At 42.0% G+C, this 27408-nt stretch overlaps 1 protein-coding gene across 1 annotated transcript in view; it reads left to right on the plus strand.

The window, feature by feature from the left end:
- Window positions 1-26673, plus strand: part of SCP2 (sterol carrier protein 2) — a 54926-nt gene extending 28253 nt beyond the window's left edge. The window contains exons 12-16 of the mRNA XM_060231832.1: window positions 13829-13982; window positions 18176-18269; window positions 20797-20926; window positions 23937-24016; window positions 25643-26673. Of these exons, the coding sequence (XP_060087815.1) occupies window positions 13829-13982; window positions 18176-18269; window positions 20797-20926; window positions 23937-24016; window positions 25643-25738 (554 nt within the window). The 3' untranslated portion in view covers window positions 25739-26673. The remainder of the gene's footprint in view (window positions 1-13828; window positions 13983-18175; window positions 18270-20796; window positions 20927-23936; window positions 24017-25642) is intronic.
- Window positions 26674-27408: the final 735 nt, after the last annotated feature.

Below are 27408 nucleotides of genomic sequence, written 5' to 3' on the forward strand. Positions count from 1 at the left end.
AACTGTTAGATTTTGTGATTTTGATGGAGTCGGGAGAAAGTGTGGTAGGGAACATATTCTGCAAGCATTCTAAAAGTTATGTTGCCTTTTTATTTTCTTATGTTTCTCTCTTCCCCTTTTTCGCTACTTCAGGAATCATTTTGTGGTGGGGAGGAGTAGAATGCCTTGACCTGGCAAATGGTAGACCAGGCAAACTCTCTCAGGATAAGATTACTGATTGCTAAGCAGAATTTTTGATTGTTTAGAGCTGTTTTCTGCATCAGCATTTCTAACATAAAGATAAATTAGAATACACTATGAGTCTGTCCCTCTTTCCTTCTCCTGAATGTTCTAGATAGCTACTAGCCACTGGGTGTATTGACTGCCTGATAGATACACTGCCAAGGAGAAAATACAAGCTGTGTATTAAATGCTGAAGTGTATGCTGTTGATCATACATGGAGATTGCTCTGCCTCCTGAAACTGAGGCATCCATTACTTCATATGATTGTTAAACTCATTAAACAAATACTTCAGACCAACATATCTGCCCATCTGGAACTATCATTAAACAAATGTTATGGTTCTTGTCATATTTAAGTTGTTAGTGCAGGGGTGTCAAACATGCGGCCCAGGGCCCCCGAGCAACTGGATGTTGTCTGCTTCCTTCTCCCTGTTTTTCCTTCCTTCTACATAACAACTTGCTTTGCCAGGCTTGCTCAGTTGCATAGGAACTACAGAGTAGGGCTGTCAACAACAAAAAAATTTGGTAATATCTGGATTTGGAAATAAATTTTTCAGTATTCCGGATATTACTGAATAGTGGTATTCGAATATATCCAGATATACAGAGATATTCGGATATATACAGTATTCGGCTCCCATTATACCCTATGGGCCATTAAAGTCAATGGCAAAATAGGGTATATTGAAAGCCACCTGGAGGGGAGGGGGTTTTAGAGAGAGCCCCCAAATTTGCAGGGAACCTGCAGGGGACTCTTCCTTACAAAACCCCCAAGTCCCAAAAAGATTAGGCCAGAGGATCCCTGTCCATGGGTTCCCCAAAAGGCCCATTGCTACCAATGTTGGAGAAGCCCAATTAGCCACTTCCTCCACTATAATTGCTGTGGGAAAAGTGGCTCTGGCCAGAAGGAGGTTTCAGGGGACTCCTCCACATGCAAACCCCCTGGCCCAAAAAGAACACTGTTCCCAATGGTGAGAAAAAAACAATTAGCCACTTCCCCCACTGTAATTATCGTGGGAAAAGTGGCTCTGGGGAGCAGGGGGTTTTGGGGAGAGCCCCCAAAACTGCTGTGCAGCTCCAGGGCACTGTCCCACACACAACCCACAAGGCCAAAAGCAATTGGACCAGGGGGTCCAATTCCTGGGGCACCCAAAGCCAAACCAAGGCTTCAAATCAGAGAATCTCTATAGGACCCCAATGCACTAAATCTTTCTATCTACTCTATGCACCCTGGCACCAATATAAACCTAGTTGCCAACTTCAGTGCAACACAAAACACAGTCTGATCAAGGTCTGTTCTTCATACCTGGCTTTAGCAAACCCAGATGCCAGCTCTTCAGCCCTGCCCCAAACAACACGGGGAGAGCATGGGAAAAAACGTGTTCACTCTCAACGCTTGTCGGTGGGCATGAGAGGAACACCTGGGCCATGGCAGAGAGGTGTGGCCAGACAGTCTCCTTCGAGACCTGGTAGTCCAATGGACAAGTGTGCTGTGGTTTGCAGGGTTCCTCAAGGTACACCCTGACCTGCGCAGCACCTGTGTTTGCTCTCACAGGCCCAACGCTCCTGAAGGGGCAGCAACCCACCCACAGAGTGCCATCTCTGCAGTCTTCACGGTGGGAGCCTTGTGGGAAACACCGCCTAGCGGGGGGAGGTGGGGGATAAGCAGCAGTCGCCAAAGCATAGGAGCTGCTTTCACCCCTTGCTTCCTCAGCTCCTGCCAACCTCGCCCTCTTGACCCGCCTCTTCTCAACCTCCTGGGAGAGCTCATCTTGCCATTGATTGAGCTTGCTGACCCGCTCAGCGACCTTGCCCTTACTGCGTGGATCACACATGGCCGCCAGCATGTAGACCTTCTGCTTCATGAGTGCCCCAAAACGTTGCTCAAACCTCCTGGGAGAGCTCATCTTGCCATCGATTGAGCTCGCTGACCCGCTCAGTGACCTTGCCCTTACCGCGCGGATCACACATGGCTGCCAGCATGTAGATCTTCTGCTTCATGAGTGCCCCAAAACGTTGCTCAGACCGGCTTTGCAGACGTCTCACGAGCGTGCACACCACTGGAAGGAAGTCTGCATGGTTTTTGCATTGCACCAAAAACTGGTCCAGTATCTCACTGGCCATGTGGACTATGGGAATGATCAGTGCGATGCTCGCCGCGTCAGATGAGAACATCTCTGGGAAGGTCTTGGAGGGCTTAAGAACCTCCACAGTCTGAGACGGTCAACCAGTCCTCCTGGTTGAGCCAGCTCTCCTCTGAAATGACCCTGCTCTCATCGATCAGGGCATCCAGAGCTGCTCTCAGCTCCACCAAGCTCTCCAGCATGGCACAGGTGGAGTTCCAGTGAGTGCTTACGTCTCCCATCAGGTGGTGATTTGGCAAGCCGATCAGTGCCTGTTTCTCCTCCAGCAAATGAGCGTTGGTATTGGTGTGGGAGAAGTGACTCCCAATGTGTCTGCATTTCTGGAGCAGAAGCCTACACTCATGGGTCACCGTGATGTAATTGGCATCCTTCTGGGATGTCTAACCCAAGGCGTCGGTCACCATGTTGTGGATCAGGTGGGCTGTGCAGGGAATACGTGTAATGCCCACATGCTCAGTCATTGAGATCATGTTCGTGCCCCCATCTGTCACCATGAAGCCCGTGGTGACCCCACTGCCTACCCAATCCTCTATCGACTTATTGATGATGGCACTGATGTTGTCCCCCATGTGCGGACTGTTGATTGGTTCAGCATGCAGCAAGGCCTTGCAATAGCTGGCCTGGGGGCCCTGACCCTGCCTACTGCTTCCACTACCCCCACCCACCTCCCTGGTTTGCCACCAGTGTGCAGTCAGGGACAGATACCCTTCATGCAAACTGTGAGGAGTCCACAGATCTGAGGTGAACAGTTGCCCTGGCAGCATGGGACAAATGCTCCCTCACCACAGACTTCATTGCCCTGAAAAATTTTGGCACAATGCTCCCGCTCATTGTGATGTGGCAAGGAACCTTGTACCAGGGGACAAGTGAACAGAGCATCCCCCGCAAACCATTATTCTCCACTAAGGAGAAGGGATGTCTCTCAGCGATCATCTTGGCAATGTGCCAAGTGACCTCTGCGCTAATGCACTTCCTCACTGCCCTTGTTGGCATGCTAAAGCCACTTCCACCAAGCATCTCGGTCACAGTTGCTTGGCGCTCCCTCCTTACCACGGAACTCCCTGGGAAAGCTCTGGAGGTGGATGCAGCAGGAGGACCCACCTCTGGACTGGGTGGCGTGGCCCACCAGCAGCATGTCTCTCCCCTTGAAGAAGCTCCGCTCCATGGTGCTTCTTCAAGTAGTTCCGCATCCTCGCAGTCGAGAGATGGGCAAGATCCCTCCCACGACTGATGCTGTCCCTACAGAGCTGGCACTTTGCAAACCGGGGATCCTCCATGATGTGAAAGTGCTTCCAGACATTGGAGGAGAATGGGTGTCCACGCTTATGGGAAGGTGGGGTCACCGGAGCCACCTCCTGTGAGGGGCTCCGGGAAGGCACTATGTGCCTTGGGGTGGCAGGAGGAGATGACTGTTGGGGAGGAGGGGGTGCCTCTCCATCTCTTCCTCCTCCACCTCCTTTGGCAGCATCTCCTCTTGTCCATCCTCAGAAGGCCTGCTGGAGTCCAGAGGAACCAGAGAAGTGGGTTGGTCAGTGGCCACCGTCTCCTCCAGCTCTGCCATAACACTCCGTGTCCTTGGGGTGATGCTGCGAGTCAGAAAACTGTCAGCCCCAGTCCCAAAGGCGATTGCTCTTGCTCCCCCTCCTCCCACTGCTGAAGCTGAGCAACAACAGCTGGAGGAGCAAGTGCCTGAGCAGCAGACCCCTGCCCAGTGCCAGAACCTACAGGCACCTCTGCTGAGGCAACCCCAGAGGCAGCCACAGGGAAGAGCCTGGGCCTCTTCCTTGCACCACTGAACCTTGAGGGTGGAGTGGTGAAAGGCCCCTCTGGAGCAGTCCCCTCCCCTCTGCCCCTCTGATCTTCTCCTTCACTTTGCCCCCAGGGCCCCTCTGAGTTCCCTTCCTGCCACTCATCTCTTCCCTTGGCCAACCTTTGTCTAGACTGAGGAATAGTATTTGGGGTGTTTAGATCATCTAACCACCTGCTACACTAATGCAACCTGACTGATTAGAACCTGACTTCTTTTTAATTACCCTCTTCCCACCAAAGCTTTTTTTTTTAGGAGGTCCCTAACCTATCCTGTTAAAAACTTCCTTTTTTGTGTTTGAACTGGTAGTAGTGGTTTAAACTAGGGAAACCTGACGGTACCTGGCGGAATGTTTTAAAAGCCTTTCTTGAGATGGACTAGTAAACCCTTTTAGTGGGACTCAAAAGCTTCTCCTAACTGGAATCTACGGGGACAAACCTGATTTCCATTTAAACAAGAAATGCAAGTGTCCCCTAAATGAAGGAAAATCTGGTGTAACCTTAACTAAATCAAATAGACTGGCACTGACCTTCAGTCACTGAAGGTGAAGTGCACTGTTTTGCTGTGCTACTTAAGCTAGCCTACTTAAGCTGCCTTTTTAAAGTGAAGCCTTGACTCTTTTTAACGATACTGACACTTCCTATTAAAATGCCAAACGGCAGCCTTACACTAAGTTAAGTTAAAGGAAACACACGTATCAGACAGTCCCTCCTAACACTAGCCTAACAGTAATCACAGGATCCTATTTAAATGCCCTGTCAAAAAAACCCCAACAACTCCAAGAGTCCCAGAAGAAGAAGACCAAAATTAAATGTCTGCCACTGCACGAGCAGGCCACGGACAGACAAAAGCTAAAAAACAGCAGGCAAACCAAGCCCCCCCCAACCCTCGGGCCACAGTAAAATAGCAAGGGAAAATGGCCTTTGCCAAGGGACCAAACCAGGCTACAGAGGCCCAAGACTGCAGAGCAGAGCAGGAAGGGTAACCAGCCCCCCCCCCAACCCACGCACAAGCACAACACCCAGACCAGGCAGGCAGCCCCTCAGGCCACAGGAAAATAGCAGGGGAAAATGGCCTTTGCCTAGGGACCAAACTAGGTTACCAGAGGACCAAAACAACAGAGCAGACCAGGAAGGGTAACCAGCCCCCCCCAACCCACCCACAAGCACCAAGTACAGCAACCAGACCAGGTAGGCCACAGGGAAATGGCAGGGGAAAATGGCCTTTTCCAAGGGACCAAACCTAGGCTACCAGAGGACCAAAACAGCAGAGCAGACCAGGAAGGGTAACCAGGCCCCCACCCCCCAAACCCACCAACAAGCCCAACAACCAGACCAGGGAGGCACACAGAAAAATGAGCTGTGCCAAGGAACCAAAGCAGACTACCAGAGGCCCAAAACAGCAGAGCAGAACAAAAGTTATTTTAACAAACTTAGGCAATGTAATAAAATTATAAAGTGATTAAAAAACCAATCCCAGCCAGGCCAGAGCCACCCCCAATCCCCCCCTACTCCCCCCCCCCAGCAACCGCCCCAACACAAAACCATGCAGACACCTACCCAAAGCAGGACAAAACCAGAAGGTTTTCTAAAAGATAGAAACAAAAACCTGCTTATAAAAATTCCCCAATCCCCTTCTCCATAATAAGGAAAAAAAGGAAGGATCTCACCCAGTCAGATGCTGAAGTACAGGTCCAGAATTCAGGATCAGGATCACCACACCAGGCCACAGAGAGCAGAGTGGCAGAGCACTGTGCCAAAGCAGCAGAGGTTCAACTCCAGCTCACAGTCTCTCTATGGCAACAGAAACTGCAATGGAGTCCAGGGGGCAAGAGATGGTAAATAAATACCCTCTCTCTGCCCATGGACAGAACAGAACAGTTTGAAACTCAATGCACAGCAGCCAAGAAGGTCAGAGCGCCTGCTCCGGCTGCAACGCCACTGAGGATGTTCTCCGCAGCTGAGAACGAAACGTCTGGAAGGAAAACTTTCTCCAGTAGAACACGGCACTTGAGCCCGAAAGATTCTACAAACCCTAATGAAAATAAATTGTTCTGTTCTCTGATTGGCTTGAGGGGGAAAACATACAATTCCATTGGAGAATTGCAGATTCTCCCTTCCCCTTACTTTGCATAACAGAAACAGCCCTGCAGGGTCCTGCAAAGCTATGCATTAGCTATCTGCAGAAATGCATGCCTCTGATTGGTCAGAGGCATCCCCCCTCCCCCCAGCCAGTGGGAACAGGCCAGGAAAAGGCGGGAAAGGCAATCATAGACTGCCTTTTGCCTTTTCCCATTGTTTTCTATGGAAGGAATAGCTTTACTGAATATTTCCGAAATACCAAAATACCATAAATATTCAGAAATCAGGTATTCGGAAATGCAAAATAGGCTCAAAAGTCTATGCGGAATACCTATTTCTGAATATTTACCAAAAGGCTTCTATTCGGTAAATATTTGGTAAACCCTTTACCAAACTGACAGCCCTACTATAGAGCAAAACCTCTATTTTCTCTATTGGCTGAGGCTCTTCCGTTGGGGAGGAAGGGAGGAGGAATAACTTTTCCAGGCTCTCTCAATCACGCAGCAGAGCTACTGAGCCAAGCCTCTCTTCCTTCTATTGGTTAAGGCTCCTGCCCCTCATGGTCCTCTGGGGAAGGAAGGAAGGAGCCAGAGCTTCCTTTGCCCAGTTCTTTGGATCACACAAGAGAGATGCAAAAAAACACCTTTAAGAGCAATGAGTGCTAATGTTTTAAGCATGTTTTCAGTTTTTAAAAAAGAAAATAATTGTGTTTGTCTGTGTCCTTTATAAAGTTTATATCCCTGCTACCTAATCTTAAATAGGTATATACATGGCCTGGCCCAACAAGGTCTCATATATGTCAGATCTGGCCCTCATAACAAATGAGTTCGACACCTCTGTGTTAATGCCTGGAAAATGACAGAAGATGCCTCAAGGAAGCACCATTATTTCTCTTAAGATGTCACTGATGACTTCATTTAGTATGCTGATGAATAAGCTGTTGAGGGAGTTCTTTCATTTGTTTAGATTAACTGTATTCCACATCACTCTTGTATGACCAAATTGAATATTACTTCTGTGTAAGCGCAGAGGTCAATATTTGTTTTGTTGATAGTCTTATTAATCAAGTCAGTTCTATGGTCATTCATCAAATCTGTCTTATGACCATCAACTCACATGGTCCACATATAATCAGTAATTCATGTAGGGGCTATTAAGGAACAGTAAAACTAGGATAGATTCGCTGTAACCTTTGAGCAGGAGGTTGGACTACATGGCCTGTATGGCCCCTTCCAGCTCTGTGATTCTAACCTTAAATATTCAGTAGCCATGAATGGCCTTGCCTCTAAGTATGCCTAAGGTTGGAAAACTATTTTAATCCTTCAATTGTAGCATGCCAGAGTATGCTGTGAGAATATCTATCACCACGAGGTTTATATATAAATGGTGACTTTGTGTAAATACTTTTTCTTTAAAAAAAGTACTGTTTGTTCCTTCTGTGCCTGGAGATAGAACTTGAATACCTGTGCCTGCTTAGGAAGTTCCTGCATGAGTTGCTCTAGAGACCCAAAGAAAATGTCTCAGAGATAGTCATATTTGTCTTGATACAGTAAAAAACAGTGAAGAGTCTGGCAGTACCTCTGACAGTTATGTGTGTGTGTGGGTTAGAGTGCTATATATCAGCTATATGAAATGTTATTCTTAGCAGAGAGAATTTTTATATGCAGTTTTACACATACAAATTCATGCACAAGAGAGACATGTAATTTATACTTGTAGACTATACACTAGTGCCACAGTAAATCTGTTACTGTGACGTACCTGAATACTGTATTTGGTGAATTAAAACATACAGTTATAACTTCTAGTTACCAATTTAGCAGCAATAAGGGTGTGGGTAAAAACCAAAACACTGGGATTCTTGGTCTCATATAACTAGTGTCCTGTCCCAAAGGACTGTAGCTAAGGTTTCTTACACAGTAGTTCTCCATGTTACATGGCAGACCGCTTATGGATTGGAAAGAAGTTTCCAAAGTAGTTTGTGATATGGCACATGGCTTTTCTGCTCAACAGAAAATAACATAAAATGCTATTAGACTTCCCAGTTGCTCTTTAAGTGGCAATAAGGATCAGAGATGAAATCTTCAGAGCATGAAAATATGCACGTTAATGTGGTCTCTTCTTTTTAAAAAATATATCTAGGCCTGAAACCTATATTCACTGTCATTACCTCCTCCTGTTTTCTAAGTTTTTTTCTTTCCTTATGATTGCATCAGCCTGGCCTTATTACTCATAATAATGGCTTTCAAGTCACCACCCTTGGAGTCATGCTGAGAGCTGTAGTTCCATACCCACCAATTAAGTTTAGTTCCTACAATATTGAATTGAGCATTTCTTTTCCAAATGTAAGTCTCACTGGAGAGAATTTTCTCTTGTGTGGGTTAGGAGGCTTCATGTACATACAGGAAGCCTGTTCAGCGGTAAGGCTAGAACACCTCTGGAACCTTCATCATTGATTGAAAAGCTGAAGACAATTTGTATAATCAGTTGCATGACATTTACTCAACTGGAATGCTTTTTAACAGGCCTCATTTGGGAGAGAATTTTGCTGAACTCTTAAGATTTGGCAAACTTTCTAATATCCCCCCCCCACACACACACAAAATTGAAAAAATAACCAAAACATATAAAGCAGACAGATGGAAATCTTCATCATGCCACTCTGGCCACATAGGAGAAAGTAATCTAAAAAGTGTGATGGGAGTAAGGTTTTGGTTATGACAATCATAATTCCAGCATTTTAAGGTAGATGCTGAGATGATATAATTTAGTTCACCTTCAGATGATGTCAGGGGTGTGTGGAATATGCAGATATAATAATAATAATAATAATAATAATAATAATAAATTTTATGCAAATGAGTTGTGCTAATGAGCTCCAGCACCTCTTTTTTTACGAAATGACCCTTGCTTTTTAAACATCATGGATATGGGAAAGCTATTTATCCAGATGTGTATCTAATTTGAAATTGCCATTAAAAATACACTTAACAAATCATGGAAATCTTGACAATTGATGATGATATGATTTAGGTTCCTTCTGATCATTTCCCTCCATCCACTTCCCATTTCACTCAGGTAGTTGTGCAACTATGCATACTAAAAACAAAGTTGGGATTATTAAGAGTCTGATAGAATTTTCTGACAAAACCAGAGTGCCTCATAATCTGCATGCTGACTGTATTTTGCCCACCCAGTCCCGGTCCAGAATCACATAAATTTGGAAATAATTGATTCTTAAGCCAGAGTGCATTGGGTTCTTGTTCTGTGCTCTTATCCAGGCTTAGTATGTAACATACCTCTCTAGTTTTCTCTCTCTCTCACTTAAAAAGAAGTTGCAAGAAATTAAAATTATATTAATGCTCGGTCATTGCTTTAAAATACAGAACCTCAAGATCAAAGTCATTTATTAACTGCCTTGAATTGTTCTTACTGATTGCTCTTATAGAAGACTTTGTTCTGTTATTCTTGTTGAGCTGGTGAGTATTAATCTGGATATTGAGAGTTCAAGTGGTGGATGAGTTCCAGTGCCAAGGATTCTATTCAGATCAGAAGTTTGAACTTAGGTTTGTTTGTTTGTTTTTTCATTTAGTGTTAAATCAATGTCCATGTCTGATGTTGGCTTTGATCCCAGAAGCTGCCTTGAGCTTTGGAAAGATAAGAGAACTTTTTTTTATAAAAATGCGAGGACTGTTGGTCAAAGCCACACAATCTTCTACAGTGCAGAAAGCTTGTTTTCATTCTCTAACCAGAAACAGGTTTTTAGCACTTAGACTGTAGATGGGATGATTTCTGTAGAGACAAAATCCTTTCTCCCAGCACACACATGTGATTTTGGATTGGATTCAAAAGTGGGTTTCCACATGGTGTAAAGATTTTCTGCCATTATGAAACTCCCTAGAAAAAGATGGGAGGGGCAAGTTTTACTGATATTCCCTATCTCAGGGGTCCCCAACCCCAAGGCTGTGGACCGGTACTGGTCTGTGGCCTGTTAGCAACTGGGCCATGAGTTGTATAATTATTTAATTATATATTACAATGTAGTAGTAGTAATAAGAAAAAGAAGACATTGGATTTATATGTTGCCCTCCACTCTGAATCTCAGAGTCTCAGAGTGGCTCACAATCTACTTTACTTTCCTCCCCTGTGGGGTGGGGCTGAGGATGCACCCAAATAAAAGACCAAAAAAAGGGAGGTTTTTTGGTATTAGAAGATGATGAAGATATATTCCATCTTCCACTCAGAGTCTCAGCAGTTTACAATCTTCTTTATCTTCCTCCCATACAACAAACACCCTGTGAGGTGAGTGGAGCTGAGAGAGTTCTCCCAGAAGCTGCCCATTCAAGGACAACTCCTATGAGAGCTATGGCTGACCCAAGGCCATTCCAGCAGCTGCAAGTGGAGGAGGGAGGAATCAAACTTGATTCTCCCAGATAAGAGTCCACACACTTAACCACCACACCAAACTAATAGAAATAAAGTGCATAATTGTATCATCCCAAAATCATCCCCTCTCCCTGGTCCATGGAAAAATTGTCTTCCCCAAAACCAGTCCCTGGTGTCAAAAAGGTTGGGGACTGCTGCCCTATCTGATTGCAGACCTTTGGTTTGTTCCTTGTCTCCTAGGAGCAGCACTTTGGCTAGCTGTTTGTGTGTTTTGGAAATGGGGGACAGTTCTGTTAGTGTAGCTATGCTGTTGGTACTTAGATCCATTCCTTTGTTCTGCAGGTGATGATGGGAACTAAGGTACATAGCATTTTACAGATATGTGTCTAAATCAAGCCAAAGTATAGGAGTTAAGAACATAAGAATATAAGAGAAGCCATGTTGAATCAGGCCAATGGCCCATCCAACAATCTGTGTCACACAGTGGCCAAAATATATATGCACACACACTGTGGCTAATAGCCACTGATGAACCTCTGCCCCATATTTTAATCTAACCCCCTCTTGAAGTTGGCTATGCTTGTAGCCGCCACCACCTCCTGTGGCAGTGAAATTCTACATGTTAATTACCCTTTGGGTGAAGAAGTACTTCCTTTTATCTGTTTTAACCTGACTGCTCAGCAATTTCATTGAATGCCCACGAGTTCTTGTATTGTGAGAAAGGGAGAAAAGGACTTCTTTCTCTACTTTCTCCATCCCATGCATTATCTTGTAAACTTCTATCATGTCACCCTGCAGTCGATGTTTCTCCAAGCTAAAGAGCCCCAAGCGTTTTAACCTTTCTTCATAGGGAAAGTGTTCCAAACCTTTAATCATTCTAGTTGCCCTTTTCTGCACTTTTTCCAATGCTATAATATCCTTTTTGAGGTGTGGTGACCAGAATTGTACACAGTATTCCAAATGAGACCGCACCATCGATTTATACAAGGGCATTATGATACTGGCTGATTTGTTTTCAATTCCCTTCCTAATAATTCCCAGCATGGCGTTGGCCTTTTTTATTGGAAGTCTTGACATTTTCAGTGAGTTATCTACCACGACCCCAAGATCTCTCTCTTGGTCAGTCTCTGCCAGTTCACACCCAATCAACTTGTTTTTGTAGCTGGGATTCTTGGCCCCAATGTGCATTACTTTGCACTTGGCCACACTGAACCTCATCTGCCACGTTGACGCCCACTCACCCAGCCTCAACAGATCCCTTTGGAGTGCCTCACAATCCTCTCTGGTTCTCACCACCCTGAACAATTTAGTGTCATCTGCAAACTTGGCCACTTCACTGCTTACTCCCAACTCCAAATCATTTATGAACAAGTTAAAGAGCATGGGACCCAGTACTGAGCCCTGCGGCACCCCACTGCTTACCGTCCTCCACTGTGAAGACTGCCCATTTATACTCACTCTCTGCTTCCTATTAATTAGCCAGTTTTTGATCCACAAGAGGACCTGTCCTTTTACTCCGTGACTCTTGAGCTTACTAAGGAGCCTTTGATGAGGAACTTTATCAAAAGCTTTCTGGAAGTCAAGGTAAACAACATCTATCGGGTCTCCTTTGTCCACATGCTTGTTCACCCCCTCAAAGAAATGTAACAGGTTAGTGAGGCAAGATCTTCCCTTACAGAACCCATGCTGAGTCTTCCTCAGTAACTTGTGTTCATCAATGTGCCTACTCATTCTGTCCTTGATAATGGTTTCTACCAACTTTCCCGGTATTGAAGTCAGACTGACTGGCCTGTAATTTCCCGCATCTCCTTTGGAACCCTTTTTAAAGATGGGGGTGACATTTGCTACCTTCCAGTCCTCAGGAATGGAGGCAGATTTCAATGAAAGATTACATATTTTTGTCAGGAGATCCACAAGTTCAATTTTGAGTTCTTTCAGAACTCTTGGATGTATGGCATCTGGACCTGGTGATTTATTAGATTTTAATTCGTCTATCAGTTGTAGGACCTCCTCTCTTGTCACCTCAATCTGACTCAGGTCTTTCAACACCCCTTCCAAAATAAGTGGTTCTGGAGCGGGCAAACACTTCTCATCTTCCACAGCGAAGACGAAGGCAAAAAATGCATTCAGCTTCTCAGCCATTTCCCTACCCTCCTTCAGTAATCCTTTGACCCCTTGGTCATCCAAGGGCCCCACTGCCTCCCTGCTTCTAATATATTTGAAGAAATTTTTATTGTTGGTCTTTGTTTTTTGCAATATGCTCCTCATAGTCCGTTTTTGCCTTCCTGATCACAGTCTTGCATTTGATTAGCCACTGCCTGTGTTCCCTTTTATTAATCTCACTTGGACTAGCTTTCCACCGCTTAAAGTAGTCCTTTTTACCTTTTTCAGCTTCCATTACTTTCTTTGTTAACCATGCAGGCCTTTTCTTATACCTGTTTGTGCCTTTCCTAACTTGCTGTTACTTGAGTTACTTGCTGTCCTGCCAATACTGAGAAACTGGTAACAGTTCTCTGAGGAGATATCCGTTGTGAGACTGAGATACAATAGCACAATAAGTCTTTGCTATGAATTAAGCTTCCTAAAGAAGCTTACCTCAAGCCCAAAACTGCTGTTGCTCAGAACACACCAAAATGCATTCCTGTATGGAAAAGATGTAAGAAAATCCACAAGGCATCAATGTACAGTGGTGTAAATTGGATTGCTATGGCTTTTAATTGGTTTTAGTTGATATTACTAAAAAATAAAACACAATAATATTTGTAAGTTGCCTTGAAGTGTGTGGCAACGGTAAAAGCAAAATCTGAAATTATGGAGATACAAGAAACTTTTAGTGTGGGACAGCTTGATAACACCTTGTCTTTGCCTTAATTGATGTTGAATTCCTTTTTTAAAAATGTAGCAGGAAATATTCAGACTATAGCAAAAAAAGCTCAGTCGCAGAGAAATCTGGGGAAACAGTCCTTTTGAAGCCATTTGTTTTTGCTTAAAAAGAGCACAGCATGTTAATGCTTTTATTTGTACATCACACTTAAATGTTTCTATTAACTTGAAATATTCATCTTGATGTTTGAGCCCAATTAGCTCGCTGTTCCCTTTCACCTCCTTTCTTAAGGGCTGGGTGTAAGAAAATGACGCTGCTCTTGAAATAGAGGCTGATCTATATTCTCTGTGTTTGATGCATTAGGTCTGGCTCAGTGTGCTGAACTCTGCTGGCAACTAAGAGGAGAAGCCGGAAAGAGGCAAGTTCCCAGTGCAAAGGTTGCTTTGCAGCATAACCTAGGCCTCGGTGGTGCTGCAGTGGTGTCCCTATACAGGATGGGCTTTCCTGAAGCTGCAAGGTGAACTTTTAAGTCTCTTTTTGTACAAACAATTTGTCTGTTTCTCTGAAGGAGCACTGGTTTCAGTGTACTAATCTGTTTTGTGTATGCTTCCATACACAAGTACTACTTAATTACTATATAGTTTGACAGTCCACCTAATGGAGTTGTTCAACTATAATGTGATCTTAAATTATTTTCCTTGGCTTAATACCAAACTAAAAAATAGGTTGTTGGGAAATTCCCTTGTTGCTTTAGAGCAGGAGGAATATTGGTTCTCAAAGAAAGGCTTTACTCAGCATTTTCTAAAGGATAACTGCTCTAATTTCTGCAGCTGCTGGAAACTTTCATGATGGTTTTGGACAGTGTTCGAAGGCATTGTGGTTTTTGTTACCCTTCTCTGTCTCTGCTTCCATGTGTTTTTCCTTGAAAGTAAACATTAAAAGAATGTGCAAAACTGACCATTACAAAATTGAGAGAACTAAAAACAGGCAGGTTTTTTTCAAAACAAAGGTTTTAAGCCTGATATCTCTGATTTCATAATACTGCTTATACATTGCAAATAAGGCCCCCCCAAGTCTGTTATCCTTTTTATATTTGGGAATTGTCTTTTCAAACAACCCCATTTTCTTGAATTTTCAACTTTAATTGGAATACTTTTATGTCTAACAAAAGTTTAATGCTTTGTTAGTATACATTTTTGCTGACACTGAGGAGGGTGACTGGTATTTTTCTCTTTTAAATAAAAGTTGAGGGTTCTTTTAAATATGAATTTAAACAAAGTTGGGTGGAGACAACTAAGGGCCTTAGAAGAGGCTCTCCAGACAGTAAGTGGTTTGGAATAGGGAGAAGTTTCCGCAAAACATCAGAGCAGATTTAGAGATGTTTAATTCATGTGAGTGTGAGAGAGCAGTTCTGATAGCCATCAACTTAATGAAAGGTATAGCAAAGACTATTAGGGTTTGCCCGTTTCAGGGGTGGAGAACCCTTATGTGTGGGAGTTATTGTTATTTGCAAAGTACCGTGAGAGAAGAGATACATTAATGTGTGCATATTTGTGTGTTCACATATGCAGTCTTTCATATCTCCATGATCTGAAAATCATTTCAAGCTGGGACAGTGAACTATACTTGCAACTTTGAATTTGCAGGAACCTTGCCAACTTCAACCCAGTACTGCTTCAGTTCTGGAGTACATACTAATGCTTCACATCCACTAATTCTCAAATTGTACCTGGTTTTTTTTATGGGCCAGAGGTATAATGGTATATCATAGTAAAGTTTGAGGCTTCAGAATGAGAACTAAGACAAGGTATACAGTTATGGTGTTAGTGCCCTAAAGTCATATATTAGGGGACAGGAGCAGAAGAGTTAGTGAACTTGTCTGTGGAGGAGACTCAGAATGTAAAGATAGAGGTCATTGTTTATATCCTGCAGTCTCAGTCTTTTGATTTCCAAGTTGGCTGTCATACAATGATATTTGTATCCATAAATACCATGATGAGTATCTGAAACCTAAAGTATTAACAGTGTAATAAAGCAACAGAGTAAAACCTAAACAGCATTTTCCTTAAAAACGAATTAGCTACATTGCCAAACTATCTTCTTAATTCTGGTTAAATTATTAACTAGTTAATCCCAGTCTTCATAATGTTTTTAACTATCCATAACGTATATTAACTGATGTATTTATTATAATATAAGAAGTCTCCTGTTTGATCAGGCAAATGGTCCATCTAGTCCAGCATTCTGTTTAACACAGTGGCTGAGTGGCCCTGAAAGGCTGGCATACAGGGCATAGAAGTTGAAGTCTTCCCTGACACTGGCATACAGAGGTTTTCTGCCTCTTTATCTGGAGTTTTTACAAATATAATCCCCTTTCAAAGCCATCTGTGCTTGCCATCACGGCATCCGCTGGCATTATATTCTGTGGTTTAATTACTTGCTGACTAAATAGGTGTTTTCTTTGGTCTGTTCTGAATGAATTGCCCATCAGCTTCATCAGGTGTCCCTGTGTTGTAATATTATAAGATGGAGAAAATAACAATTGTAAAAATTCTGATTGGAGTTCTTGTTTTATAACTATGAAACATAGCCACCTTTCACCTAGTTTCACCCAACAGAAACAGCACCTTAGTTGCATAACCAAGCTAAATGATCAGATAAGCTTTTAATAAGGTAATTGTGCAATTTAATGATGGAAGATAGCCACTGAGGAAAAATAAGGTCAGAATAAGCAAAACTGTCAGAAAGCTGTAGGGTTGCCAAGTCCAATTCAAGAAATATCTGGGGACTTTGGGGCTGGAGCCAGGAAACTTTGGGGGTGGAGTCAGGAGACATTAGGGGTGGAACCAAGATCAATGCTGTGACAAGCATAATTGAACTCCAAAGGGAGTTCTGGCCATCACATTTAAAGGGACAGCACACCTTTTCAATTCCTTCCTTCCATAGGAAATAATGAAGGATAGGGGCAGCTTCTTTGGGGGTTCATAGAATTGGACTCCCTGGTCCAATCTTTTTGAAACTTGGGGGGTATTTTGGGGAGAGGCACTAGATGCTATACTGAAAATTTGGTGCCTCTACCCCAAAAAACAGCCCCCCATAGCCCCAGTTACCCACGGATCAATTCTCCATGATTTTCGATGAGAATAAATCTCCATAGGGAATAATAGAGTTCCCAGCAGACATTTACCTCCCCTCCCCCCGCTTTCTGATGACCCTGAAGCGGGGGGAGGGCCTCCAAACCAGGGAATCCCCTGCCCCCACCTGGGGATTGGCAACCCTAGAAAGCTGACTTCTACACTTTGGAACATTAGGAAGAAGTTCCTGACAAAGCGGTTCCTCAGTGGAACAGGCTTCCTCGGGAAGTGGTGGACTCTCCTTCCTTGGAGGTTTTTAAACGAAGGCTAGATGGCCTTCTGACAGCAATGCTGATCTGTGAACTTAGGGGGAGGTATTTGTGAGTTTCTTGCATTGTGCAGGGGCTTAGACTAGATGACGCTGGGAGTCCCTTCCAACTCTATGAAAGGAACTAAGAACATTTGGACATTTATTTATTTATAGTCTGCTTTTCTTGTTCAAGGCAGATTACAAAATTTAAAACAATGTAATATGAACAGTATAAAACATATAATAAACAGTGTACTAAGACTGGCTTTTACAAAGTTAGAAACTTTGTAAAACTATGAACATAAAACCATGAAAACAGTAAAACTATAGGACATGACATAAATAAATGCAAAAGACGGGATTACAGAAATTAGAAAATAGTTCAATAAAAGCAAATAATGCATGCCCTAAACAGTTCCTTAAACTATAGCCCTTCTTCCTTTGTATGTCTTTCTGAAAATTCCATTTTATACATTTTGTGCACTGAATGCATGCATACATTCTGTACAATGATAGAAGGGTGGGCGTTTTCTTGATATCCTCAGGTAGGTCACTCTGCATGGGAGACCTAATCCTTACTCAGTCATAAAATTCATCTTGGGCAAGTACCTCTCAATCACTCTCATAGAATTTGTGAAAGGATGGAAGATTATAATAGCTGTGTGGGCTTTGAAGTGCTATGTTGTTCTTTGTTGTTTTGGCTATAACAGACTAACTCATTTATTATGCTTTCATGATTCAGAGCCCACTTTAACAGATGTTCAAAGTCAGTTGGTAGAAACCCAACTGGCCCAATTGTGTCTACTCTCCTCAGTGTAATATGGTTAGAGCATCAGACTAGGCTTGGAGGAGACCCAGGTTTAAAGCTCCACATGCTGTGAAACAAAGTTCATGACCTTGAGCCAGTCATTCTCTGTCAGCCTAACCTACCTGGTAGGGCCTGCAGTACTAATAAGATTTGTGGAGGGGAGGAAACCCATGTATGCTTCTATGAGCTCCTTTAAGGAAGGGTGACATAAAATGTAATAAATACTATGCTGCTAGTCCTCATAACACAATGAAAAACTCTTGTAGCACCTTAAAGATATTGCCCATCCTGATTACCACCCTTGCTATAGGGTAAGAAAGTAAATTATTTCAAAAATACTAATCTAGTTAGATCTAGGGCTTTTTTTTTTAGCAGGATCACAGAAATGCAGTTCTGGCTGGCTTGGCATTAGGGGGTATGGCCTAATATGCAAATGAGTTCCTGCTGGGCTTTTTCTACCAAAAAAGCCCTGGATAGATCTATCATTCAGTAATTCCAGAATAACTTTGTCATTGCAGATGTCGGCAAATCCAAGCGATTCCTACCAATGCAGCTGTTGATGGGTTTAAGGCAAGTCTTGTCTTCAAAGAAATTGAAAAGAAACTTCAAGAGGTACAGACCTTGATAAAACAAGTTTATGAAACAGGAAAAAATAGAATATTGGAATAACTTTCAAAATAGTAAATCTTGTTATGGTGTAGGAATGGAGCTTACATCTACTGTAGCACCTCTTTGTTTCTGAATCAGTATTTTTCCTTCCAGTGATTTGTGCCCATTGCTTCATTCAGTTGGCTGCATTCAGTAGCAGTTCAATAAGAGGTGCATCCTGAGCTGCAATACCCCACTTCCCTCTCCACCCAAATACTGGAGCATCTAATGGTTCTCCCTGCCTTGTTTCCCAGGCAACTTGAGAAACAGCACACAGGTTGCACATGTTCAGCAGAAAGATCTGATCTCTTGAATTCTGAAAGATTGTGGGCTGTTTATCTCCAGGGCAGGCTCTGGCAAGGGCAATGCAAGGAGGCGTGGTGAGACAGCAGAAGCTGCCACCTGCCTGGGACCACTGATTTCACCTCATGATAGATCCTGGAACAGGCCTCTGAACTACAGCTTGAGCTGCACAATGTTAAAAATACGTTGCACTGCAACTGGTGCTCTTGCTCATAAAATTTTGTGAGATGGCAAACCGGTGATCTAGTCTTGAACATACAGCTCAGGGTGATGGAGAGGGTGTTCAGCTTTGCCACTAGAGGGCTCTGATGTTACATTTTTTAGAATGGTTTGATCCGTCCATATGAAAAAGTATGATAAAAATGGTTTCCATCTGTTTGTGTTCAAGTTACCCTAAAGGCCTCTGAAAGCATCTACAAGGAATACACTTTTACAAGTATTTATTTATTTAAAATATTTATTAGTTGCCTTTCTTCCTTACGGAGTTCAAGGCTGTTTACAATATTAGCAAAATGCATAAAATTACATAAAACCAGTATTTAAAATCACAATTCAGGACTGCTTTATTCAAATGCTTTTTTCCTTTATGGATTTCACTCTGAATCCGCTTGATGGAAAAAAAAGAGGGAAGAGTTCTAATTTATTGTAGGGCTGATGAAGAGTCGGTTTGGTCCAACACCACCATCCTCTTAACAGATAGAAGGCAGACAGCAGTATTCCAACTAAGCTTCACTATTAGATCAGGATAGTTGGAGCACTGCTTGGCAGCAGGTAGTATTCTCTTGCAGATGAGGTGAGTGTAAAGAAAACCAGTGTCTGCATGCTCATTTCTGTGAAGACGTGCAGTGTCATATCAGAACTGGCCCTCTGTTTGACATAAAGGCCTGGCAAACATTTCCTTCTCATTCAGACTTTTGTGGGCAGTTGTTAATTTCCTAAATATTATTTGGTCTCTACATTCCTGATCAGTAACCTTTCAAATATGTTCTTTAGCAACACACAGGGAATATGACTTGTATAGATATTGGTGCCATTTTTAAAGGCACAATGAATTTCCGTGTGCTTTAAATGAAAAGTTTAATATTTTCAATTTGTTGTTTGCTTAAAATTTGCATAACTTGTGCAGCATTCGAGCTTCAGAATGCTCACATCAATAATGAAAAACCTGCACTGATAAAAAGCATAAAAAGTTAAGCTATTAAGTAACATCCGCTAATACAATTTCTTGTTAAAAGAAATGAATGAAAACAGCATCTCAAATAGAAGAAAACAGATTGAAAAAGATAAAATACAAACCAAATATTTTCTCTGTGTTGAAAATAGTTGATTCAGGTTCCTGGCATGTGTTATTGGTTCCCTAGTTCATTTTCTAATGTATCAGGGCATACCAGCAATACAGTGTGAACACTGAAGGGAAAAGATTACATGGGCTGGCTGGAGTTCAGAGCTAAAATAGTGGAAAGCCTATAGTTTTTAAATCTCAGTTATATTTTCCTTTTAAATTAAATACCTTCTGTCTTTCAGACTTTGGATTTGGTAAACATCAGATGCAACACTTTTAATCTCTTTTGACACTTATTTTTTGAGATCTGCAGGGCATGCACATTATGTGCGTGCACATAAAGCACATGGTGCTTATTCCTCCTAGGATTGCACAACTTCAGACTGCCAGCATGAATATTGCAAACTTGAATTCTCCCCTACATGGAACTAGGAAAAATCACTAGCAACAGAAAACCTGCATAACACTGAAAGTAGTTTCAAGCTAGCCTTTTCCATGTATTTTATCTGCATGCTGTATTTGACCCCTCTGAGTGAGTGTTAATTCTGCTTTTCGGACAAGGTTGAGCTTAGTAAAATTGTTTATAATCATGCAGAGTTACCATAATCCAGAGGATCATGTGGCTAAATCAGATACACCCCTTGGGTTTTTGGCTTGCTTTAAAAAATGGCCAACTGAAGTGTGTGTTTGCAGTGTAGCATGATAAGGGTTATGAGGATGGTGGGCTACTATTCAAAAAAAGAAAACATCAAAAGTCCCAGTGGGTATGTTGGATGCCTTCTTTTAAGAGCTTCTAGGATGTCAGGCAGTGTTTGCATAACAATCAGGTGTTCACCTATATTACTGTACTGTGCCAAATAAAATGTAGTTTAATTGTGATATGTCATTGTTGCATAATGATTACAGGAAGGAGAGCAGTTTGTCAAGAAAATTGGTGGTATATTTGCCTTCAAAGTGAAAGATGGCCCTGGGGGTAAAGAAGCAACTTGGATAGTTGATGTGAAAAATGGTAAAGGCTGTGTGGATGTTAACTCAGGTCAGTGCTGTTTTCTGTACCATAAAATGTTAGAATTAAAGATCTAGATATACAGATTTCAGTATCTTGTGACACATAATATAAGTGTGTTTTTAACAAAACTGCTGTGTTAACTTGGATGATTAAGTAAAATAATATCTATCATGTACAGGGGGACAAAGAGTATCAAACCTGGGATTAACAAAAGTAATGTATTGCACATTTATTGTACAACAAATGGATTTATTTATTTTATTTATTGTTTATAGATTGCCCTTCTCATCCAGTCTTAAGGCAGATAATGTAATGTTAATACAGTCAACAGGATGGGACATCCAATAAACAATGCACTGGAATTTGGATTGCAGAGATCTGAACAGAGCTGAAACAGATTAATGTGACATGCTGAGCAATGCAGAAATCACATAGTAGGATCTTATTTGCAGCAACAGACAATATGAACTGTTTGCATTAGTATAGTCCATAGTCCCTAGTCCTTTACCAAAGCCTCTTCTTGAGGAGGGACGGTGGCTCAGTGGTGGCTTGGGAAGCAGAAGGTCCCAGGTTCAACCCCTGGCATCTCCAAAAAAGGGTCAAGGCAAATAGGTGTGAAAAACCTCAGTTTGAGACCCTGGAGAGCCGCTGTCAGTCTGAGAAGACAATACTGACTTTGATGGACCAAGGGTCTGATTCAGTATAAGGCAGCTTCATATGTTCATATGTTGTGGTATAGCCCGGTTATTTTTGTAAAAATATGATGTTGAATAATTCAGTTTTGAATAGTTAATGGAAAGCCAGGAGATTGGGAACTTTCCTGTCTTCATCAGGCAGGCAGAGAATGCATGTGAACAGGAAGCTGTTGATTTTGCTCATTTGTAGGGTGGGACCTGCAGAAGGCTCTAATCAGATTAGCATAACTGTTGTGGCAGAACGTAGGGGAAGAGGTGGTCCTGCAGATATGAGGGGCCAAGGCCACAAAGGGCTTTGTATGTGATAGCCAGTACCTTGAATCAAGCCCCATGACTGATGGGCAGCCAATGGAGTGACTGCAGAATGGGAGTAATATGCATAGAGCAGGGGTAGCTCTCCAGATGCTTTTTGCCTACAACTCCCATCAGCCCCAGCCATTGGCCATCCTGGCTGGGGCTGATGGAAGTTGTAGGCAAAAAACATCTGGGGAGCTACCGTTGGCCACCCCTGGCATAGAGTACTTTTGCTATTACAATAAAGGAAATAATCCACTGAATCCACCCTATATTCTGTTGAACTTTGGACATGGCTTCTCTTATCAGAGTGCAATAAATAGCATTTTGTCCTTGGACATGGATCAACTGAGTAGGTAGAAATTAATATCGCAAAAGATAATGCCTACTCAGTGAGAAAGTGTTTTCAGTAATATTTATGCAATGCACTTGATTAAAGAGCAGCAATACAGAGATAGAGATCTGCATGTTTGAACAATCCCAGTGTAGAAACAGAATGCTCTAAATTTTTTCTGGATTTGGCCCAAGTTATGGTGTGAAGGTATACAATTTAGCAACATTGCTTAAGCTAAGCCAGTCTGGATCTGGTTAGTACCTGAAGGCTTCTCTAAGAACCATATATATGTTGCCTTCTACAGAAGAGAAACAGGATATAATATTGTTCTAGGTATTATAACTGATGAAAAGTATACAATCTCTGTGTGTAGGTAAGGTAGATATCTGCAGTTCTTTGGAGCCACAAATCAGCATCCCAGTGTCAATTAAGTTGGCATCCCAGAGTTAACTAACTTTCTAGCTAGTTGCATATGAATCTTCTCTAATCTGTGAGTGACTGAATGCAATTTTCTTGAAGTATTAAATGCCCTTCTCTTTCTTCTCTGGATCCTCATATTCAAAACATTTCCGTTTGTTTTCCTTACCAGCTTGCTATGAGCTAGTCCTAGAAAGAATTAGAATTAGAGCCTTGGGAAAAAAGTAGGTGGCCTTTTGAGCAAAGCTGGCTATTACAAATTCTTCAAAAGGGCTACAACCTAGCTTCTTATTCTCTTGCAAATTTTTTGGCACTTGAATTTGGTTTAAATCGCTTTAGGCAGAAAAGCCATTCAAGCCTACTGTTGCATGTAGATATACAGCTCTCATTGGTAAAATGGACTAAACATGGATAATAGTTTAAATGATATTAGTACCTGCTTAAAGGCTCCTTTGGCTCAGTAACTAACTGTGACTGTAACAGAGGTTATCCTTTATCATCCTGACTCACAAAAACATTCTATATGTTTTGAATCTTGATGTTTGCCTAGTCACACTGAAATAATTAGCAGAATATCCCAGATATGCAGTTAAACAATCTTCAGAGGAAGCTGGCAGAAATAAAGGTGAGGGGATCACAAACCCACCCTTCTTTCTATACCCAGTTTCTACTGCATCCCACTTATGAGTAAAGGATCCCAGGCCATCAGGTGCAGCTTTTTGGGACTGCAGGGTGAACTCCTTCCATTCATAAAATCCAACCCTCTGTTAAGATTCTGAGGACCAAACTAAGTGAGAAGCTGGAAATTCGATTCATTGTTGCATCTCCTGTTTCTCCCTCAGATTTGTTTTATAGACAGCTGCAAGGATAGGGTAGGAGTGAGGTTAAATTGGGTTTGGATTAGGGCATTTACACTGAGGGAAATGGCACAAAGAAAAGGGTTAACACACAGCCCATGTACCAGTCCAGTTGTGCCTTCCCCCTCAGAGTCCATGTAGCGTAAGTAACTAAGGAGACCCAGATTCAAATTTTCATGTTGCCATGTATTTCACTTGGTAACCTTGTTCATGTCACTCTCACTTAGCCTAAGCTACCTCACAAGGTTGCTGTGAAAAAGTGAAGGAATGATTTTATGCTTCCTTGAGCTCCATGGAGGAAGGGTGGAAGAAAATGATAGGTACTTTTGAAAGAAATGTTAAAGTGAGACACAATTGTGGATTCAGTCTCTAATGGCTTTTCTAGTGTGGTCCTGCCCTAAAGCTAGAATGCTTAAAATCATCTCTTTGGATACTTACAGATAAGAAGGCAGACTGCACAATTACAATGGCTGATTCTGATTTGTTAGCAATGATGACAGGGAAGATGAATCCACAAACAGTAAGTAAAACACAAAACGCACAGGAATGTAGTTCCAGATGGCTTTGCATCAAGGGTGTGGCCTAATATATGCAAATGAGTTCCTGCTGGGCTTTTTCTACAAAAAAAGTCCTGGTTGACTCCACTCCACTCCTCTCCCTCACCCACTGTCGGCCCCAGGGCAGACGAGGATTGGGCCACTGGGGATCTGCTAGGCAGTGGCTGTTGCTAGGCTACCAGCCTTGGTCCTCTCAGTAAAAGGTGAGGGGAAGAAGCCCTTTCCAGGCCTCTTTCAGCCTTTGAGGGAGAATTCATTGGGCTCAGTCCAGGTTGATGGGAAATTCCTGGAGATTTTCTGGTGGGGTCTACAGAAATCAAAGTTTGGGGAGAAAAGAGGCCTCAGCTGAATATAATGCCATAGAGTCCACCCTCCAAAGCAGTTATTTTATCCAGGGGGAGAGAGATCTGTTGTCTGGAGTCCAGTTGTGATACCAGGAGATCTTCAGGCTCCACCTAGAGGTTGGCTACCTAGGCCTGACTGCTTGCTGCTGTTCAGCAGCAGCCAACCGGCCATTTCCTCCTGGGGAGCCATTGTTGCCAATCTCTAGGTGAGGGCTGGATATCACTCAGAATTAAAATTGATCTCCAGATGGCAGAGATCAGCTCCCTTGAAGAAAACGGCTGCTTTACGGGGTGGACTCTGTGTCATTATACCTTGCTGAAGTTGCTTCCTCCTGCTTTGGTTCACATGGTGATTTCAGACCACTTACAGACTTTCAGCCTAACCTATCTCACAGGGTTGTGCAGATCAAAAGGGGGAGAGGAGAATGATGTGAGCTGCTTTGGTCCACATTGTGGAGAAAAACTGTAATTTTCCTCAGTAGTGGCTGCAGGGAGTGGGGAGGAGATGGAAAGCTGAACTCAGATAAATTCCCCTACAGAAAACGGCCACCTTGGATGGGTGGGAAAGAATTGAGGGGTGGGGGCACTCATCCAGAGCCTCTTTCTAGAGGCTCTACAATGGGCCTTATTCTTATAAGTCTCCTGCTATTTTATAGCAGTGAATTAATAAAACCATGGCCCTTTTTCACAAGTTATTTGGGCTACAGCATTCATAGCTGTTTATTAGTTCTGGAGAACACCTGCTCATGACAAAAAAGATCTAAAGGTGACAAATGGAGGCTGAGTAAAAATGTTCTTTTTGGAATGGCTTTTATTATTTGACATGATTAAAACATTGCACTGAAGAAACAAAGGCAAAGTTCTCCTCAGCAGTCAGTAATCAGTTTGGGACAAATGAGACATGATTTTTTAGATATGTAAGCAATAGTGTCCAAAATAGCCAGTGTACATGAGAAAAAAATCTGCAGAGCCATTTATATAGTACCTCATAGTCATAATATGTATTAAATATAGAAGTATTTGCTTTTTATATACCTGGGTGATAGTAGAAAGTTACATGCATTTTAAAATCCATTATAAAACTTCAGACATAAGAAGCTGTCTGAAATGTTATCACTTTTGTGACAGCCTTCTGAATTAATTTTCCTTAGTTGTAAAAGTAACAGTTTAAGATGACTGTTCAACAGGAACAGTGAAAAGAATTGATACAAAAACCTAATTCCACTCTCATTTTATTTCCTCTAGGCTTTCTTTCAAGGCAAATTGAAGATTTCTGGAAACATGGGCATGGCTATGAAGCTACAGAACCTACAGCTTCAGGCGGGCAAAGCTAAACTTTGAACCACTTTAACTTCAGGATTTGATGAAGACTTGAAAAATAGTTTCTTAAGAGCTAGGCAGGAACTAGGTGTTGGAATTAGCACGGTACAGGTTTTCTGAACACATGTGATCAACTCTAGCTTTCCTGAAGTCTCTATTTTAACAGCAGTTTTGGCATTGCCTTCCATGAATCAGTCTAAACTGTTGCAAAATGGTTGGGATACTGTATGACTGTTTATAATGGTTAAGACCAGTGCGATGTACCCTGATTTTAGTACATCTGAAATAGTTTAACACATTCTAAAGCAAGTGATTGATCAGCGCTGTTATTTTTTTTGTAAAACTTTAAAAAATAGAAAGAGCACTGGGAAAAGATAGTGTAACTTTTTTATCTTAAATATTTCTTCCATGTTTTGAAAAACTCTCACATAGTGGTTCAATAAAATATTCTTTACATTGGCTAAGATCCAGAGGGCTGTTTTAGACATCCCAAAGATTTCAAAGAGTGGGTACACTCCCCCTGCCATGTTGAAACTGTTTTTGAAAGTACCCCTCCATTTCAGAAGTGGCTTGCTATGTTGGTATGGAGATGGTATGCTGGTGAGAGTTCTCTTGGGCATGTGGAATTTTCTGTGCAATTCTTAGAATCCCAACCATTTGCTTCTTCCTAAATTAACAGGGAAATGTTTTCATTATGATGATCATATTGGAAATCAAATCTGTGCACTAGTGCCATTAAATAACAGCAAAAAAACTGTACTGCTTATTCCCTGAAATTAAGTTTATGAGAGCAAAGACTAATGCTTTTAAATTTTCATTTGTTTAATTATGCTATATAGAATGTTCTGGAAAGCAATTCAACTTTATTAAATTCTTATCTAATATACTTTTTTAAACTCATTCCATGTTGGGAAAATAACACATAGTAAATTAAATTGATTCTTCAGTTTGGTCTTTCCCCCTGTCAAATTGTATTTCGCTTTAATAAGAATTCATCAAAGTTGCATTTTTAATATTATTAGATAACATTAATATGCATACAACATACATCCCTACAGAGACTGCTCATCTACATATTAACCTACACATAGGTTCTGTAGATAAAGAAACTTTGTGACAGTTTGTGATGTGTCCTGCTGAAGTCTGAAACTGCAACACAAGACAGTAAATTAATTTTTCCTTCTGTTCTAGATCACAGCCAAGGGAAGAAAAATGTGCCATAAATGTTGGTCTTTAGAATTGAAAAGCAGTTCTACATTAATCCTTTTCTAGTAATCCTGCCAAAAACATTTCCTGCTGCTTCTCTGATAGGTGTAATACAACAAGAAATCAGTCTCAAATGTCTTTGTGTTACAGAATTATAAGCATCTTAGAAGAGAAGTATGATTGATTGTGTACTTGATAGAAGCCTATATATTATGTTAAATTAGAAACAGATGTGTGGATGCATTCAAATGGAGCATGTAACTAACAAACAGTACATTCTTAGTTACTCCAATCTAGTCCATTGACTAGTCATGTTTAAATAATCATGGTCTTCATATCACAAATATCTGAGTAGAAAATATATGTGTAGCATGCCCATTGAGATGAGTGCCTGTATCTTTAAAACAGCAGTGTTCCTTATTAAAGTTTTAAGGTAGCAACTGGGAAAGGATAGACTTTTCTGAATTTTAGGGGTGGTGGTATGT

Source organism: Heteronotia binoei, chromosome 2 (genome assembly GCF_032191835.1).
Source record: "Heteronotia binoei isolate CCM8104 ecotype False Entrance Well chromosome 2, APGP_CSIRO_Hbin_v1, whole genome shotgun sequence".
Classification (NCBI taxonomy): domain Eukaryota; kingdom Metazoa; phylum Chordata; class Lepidosauria; order Squamata; family Gekkonidae; genus Heteronotia; species Heteronotia binoei.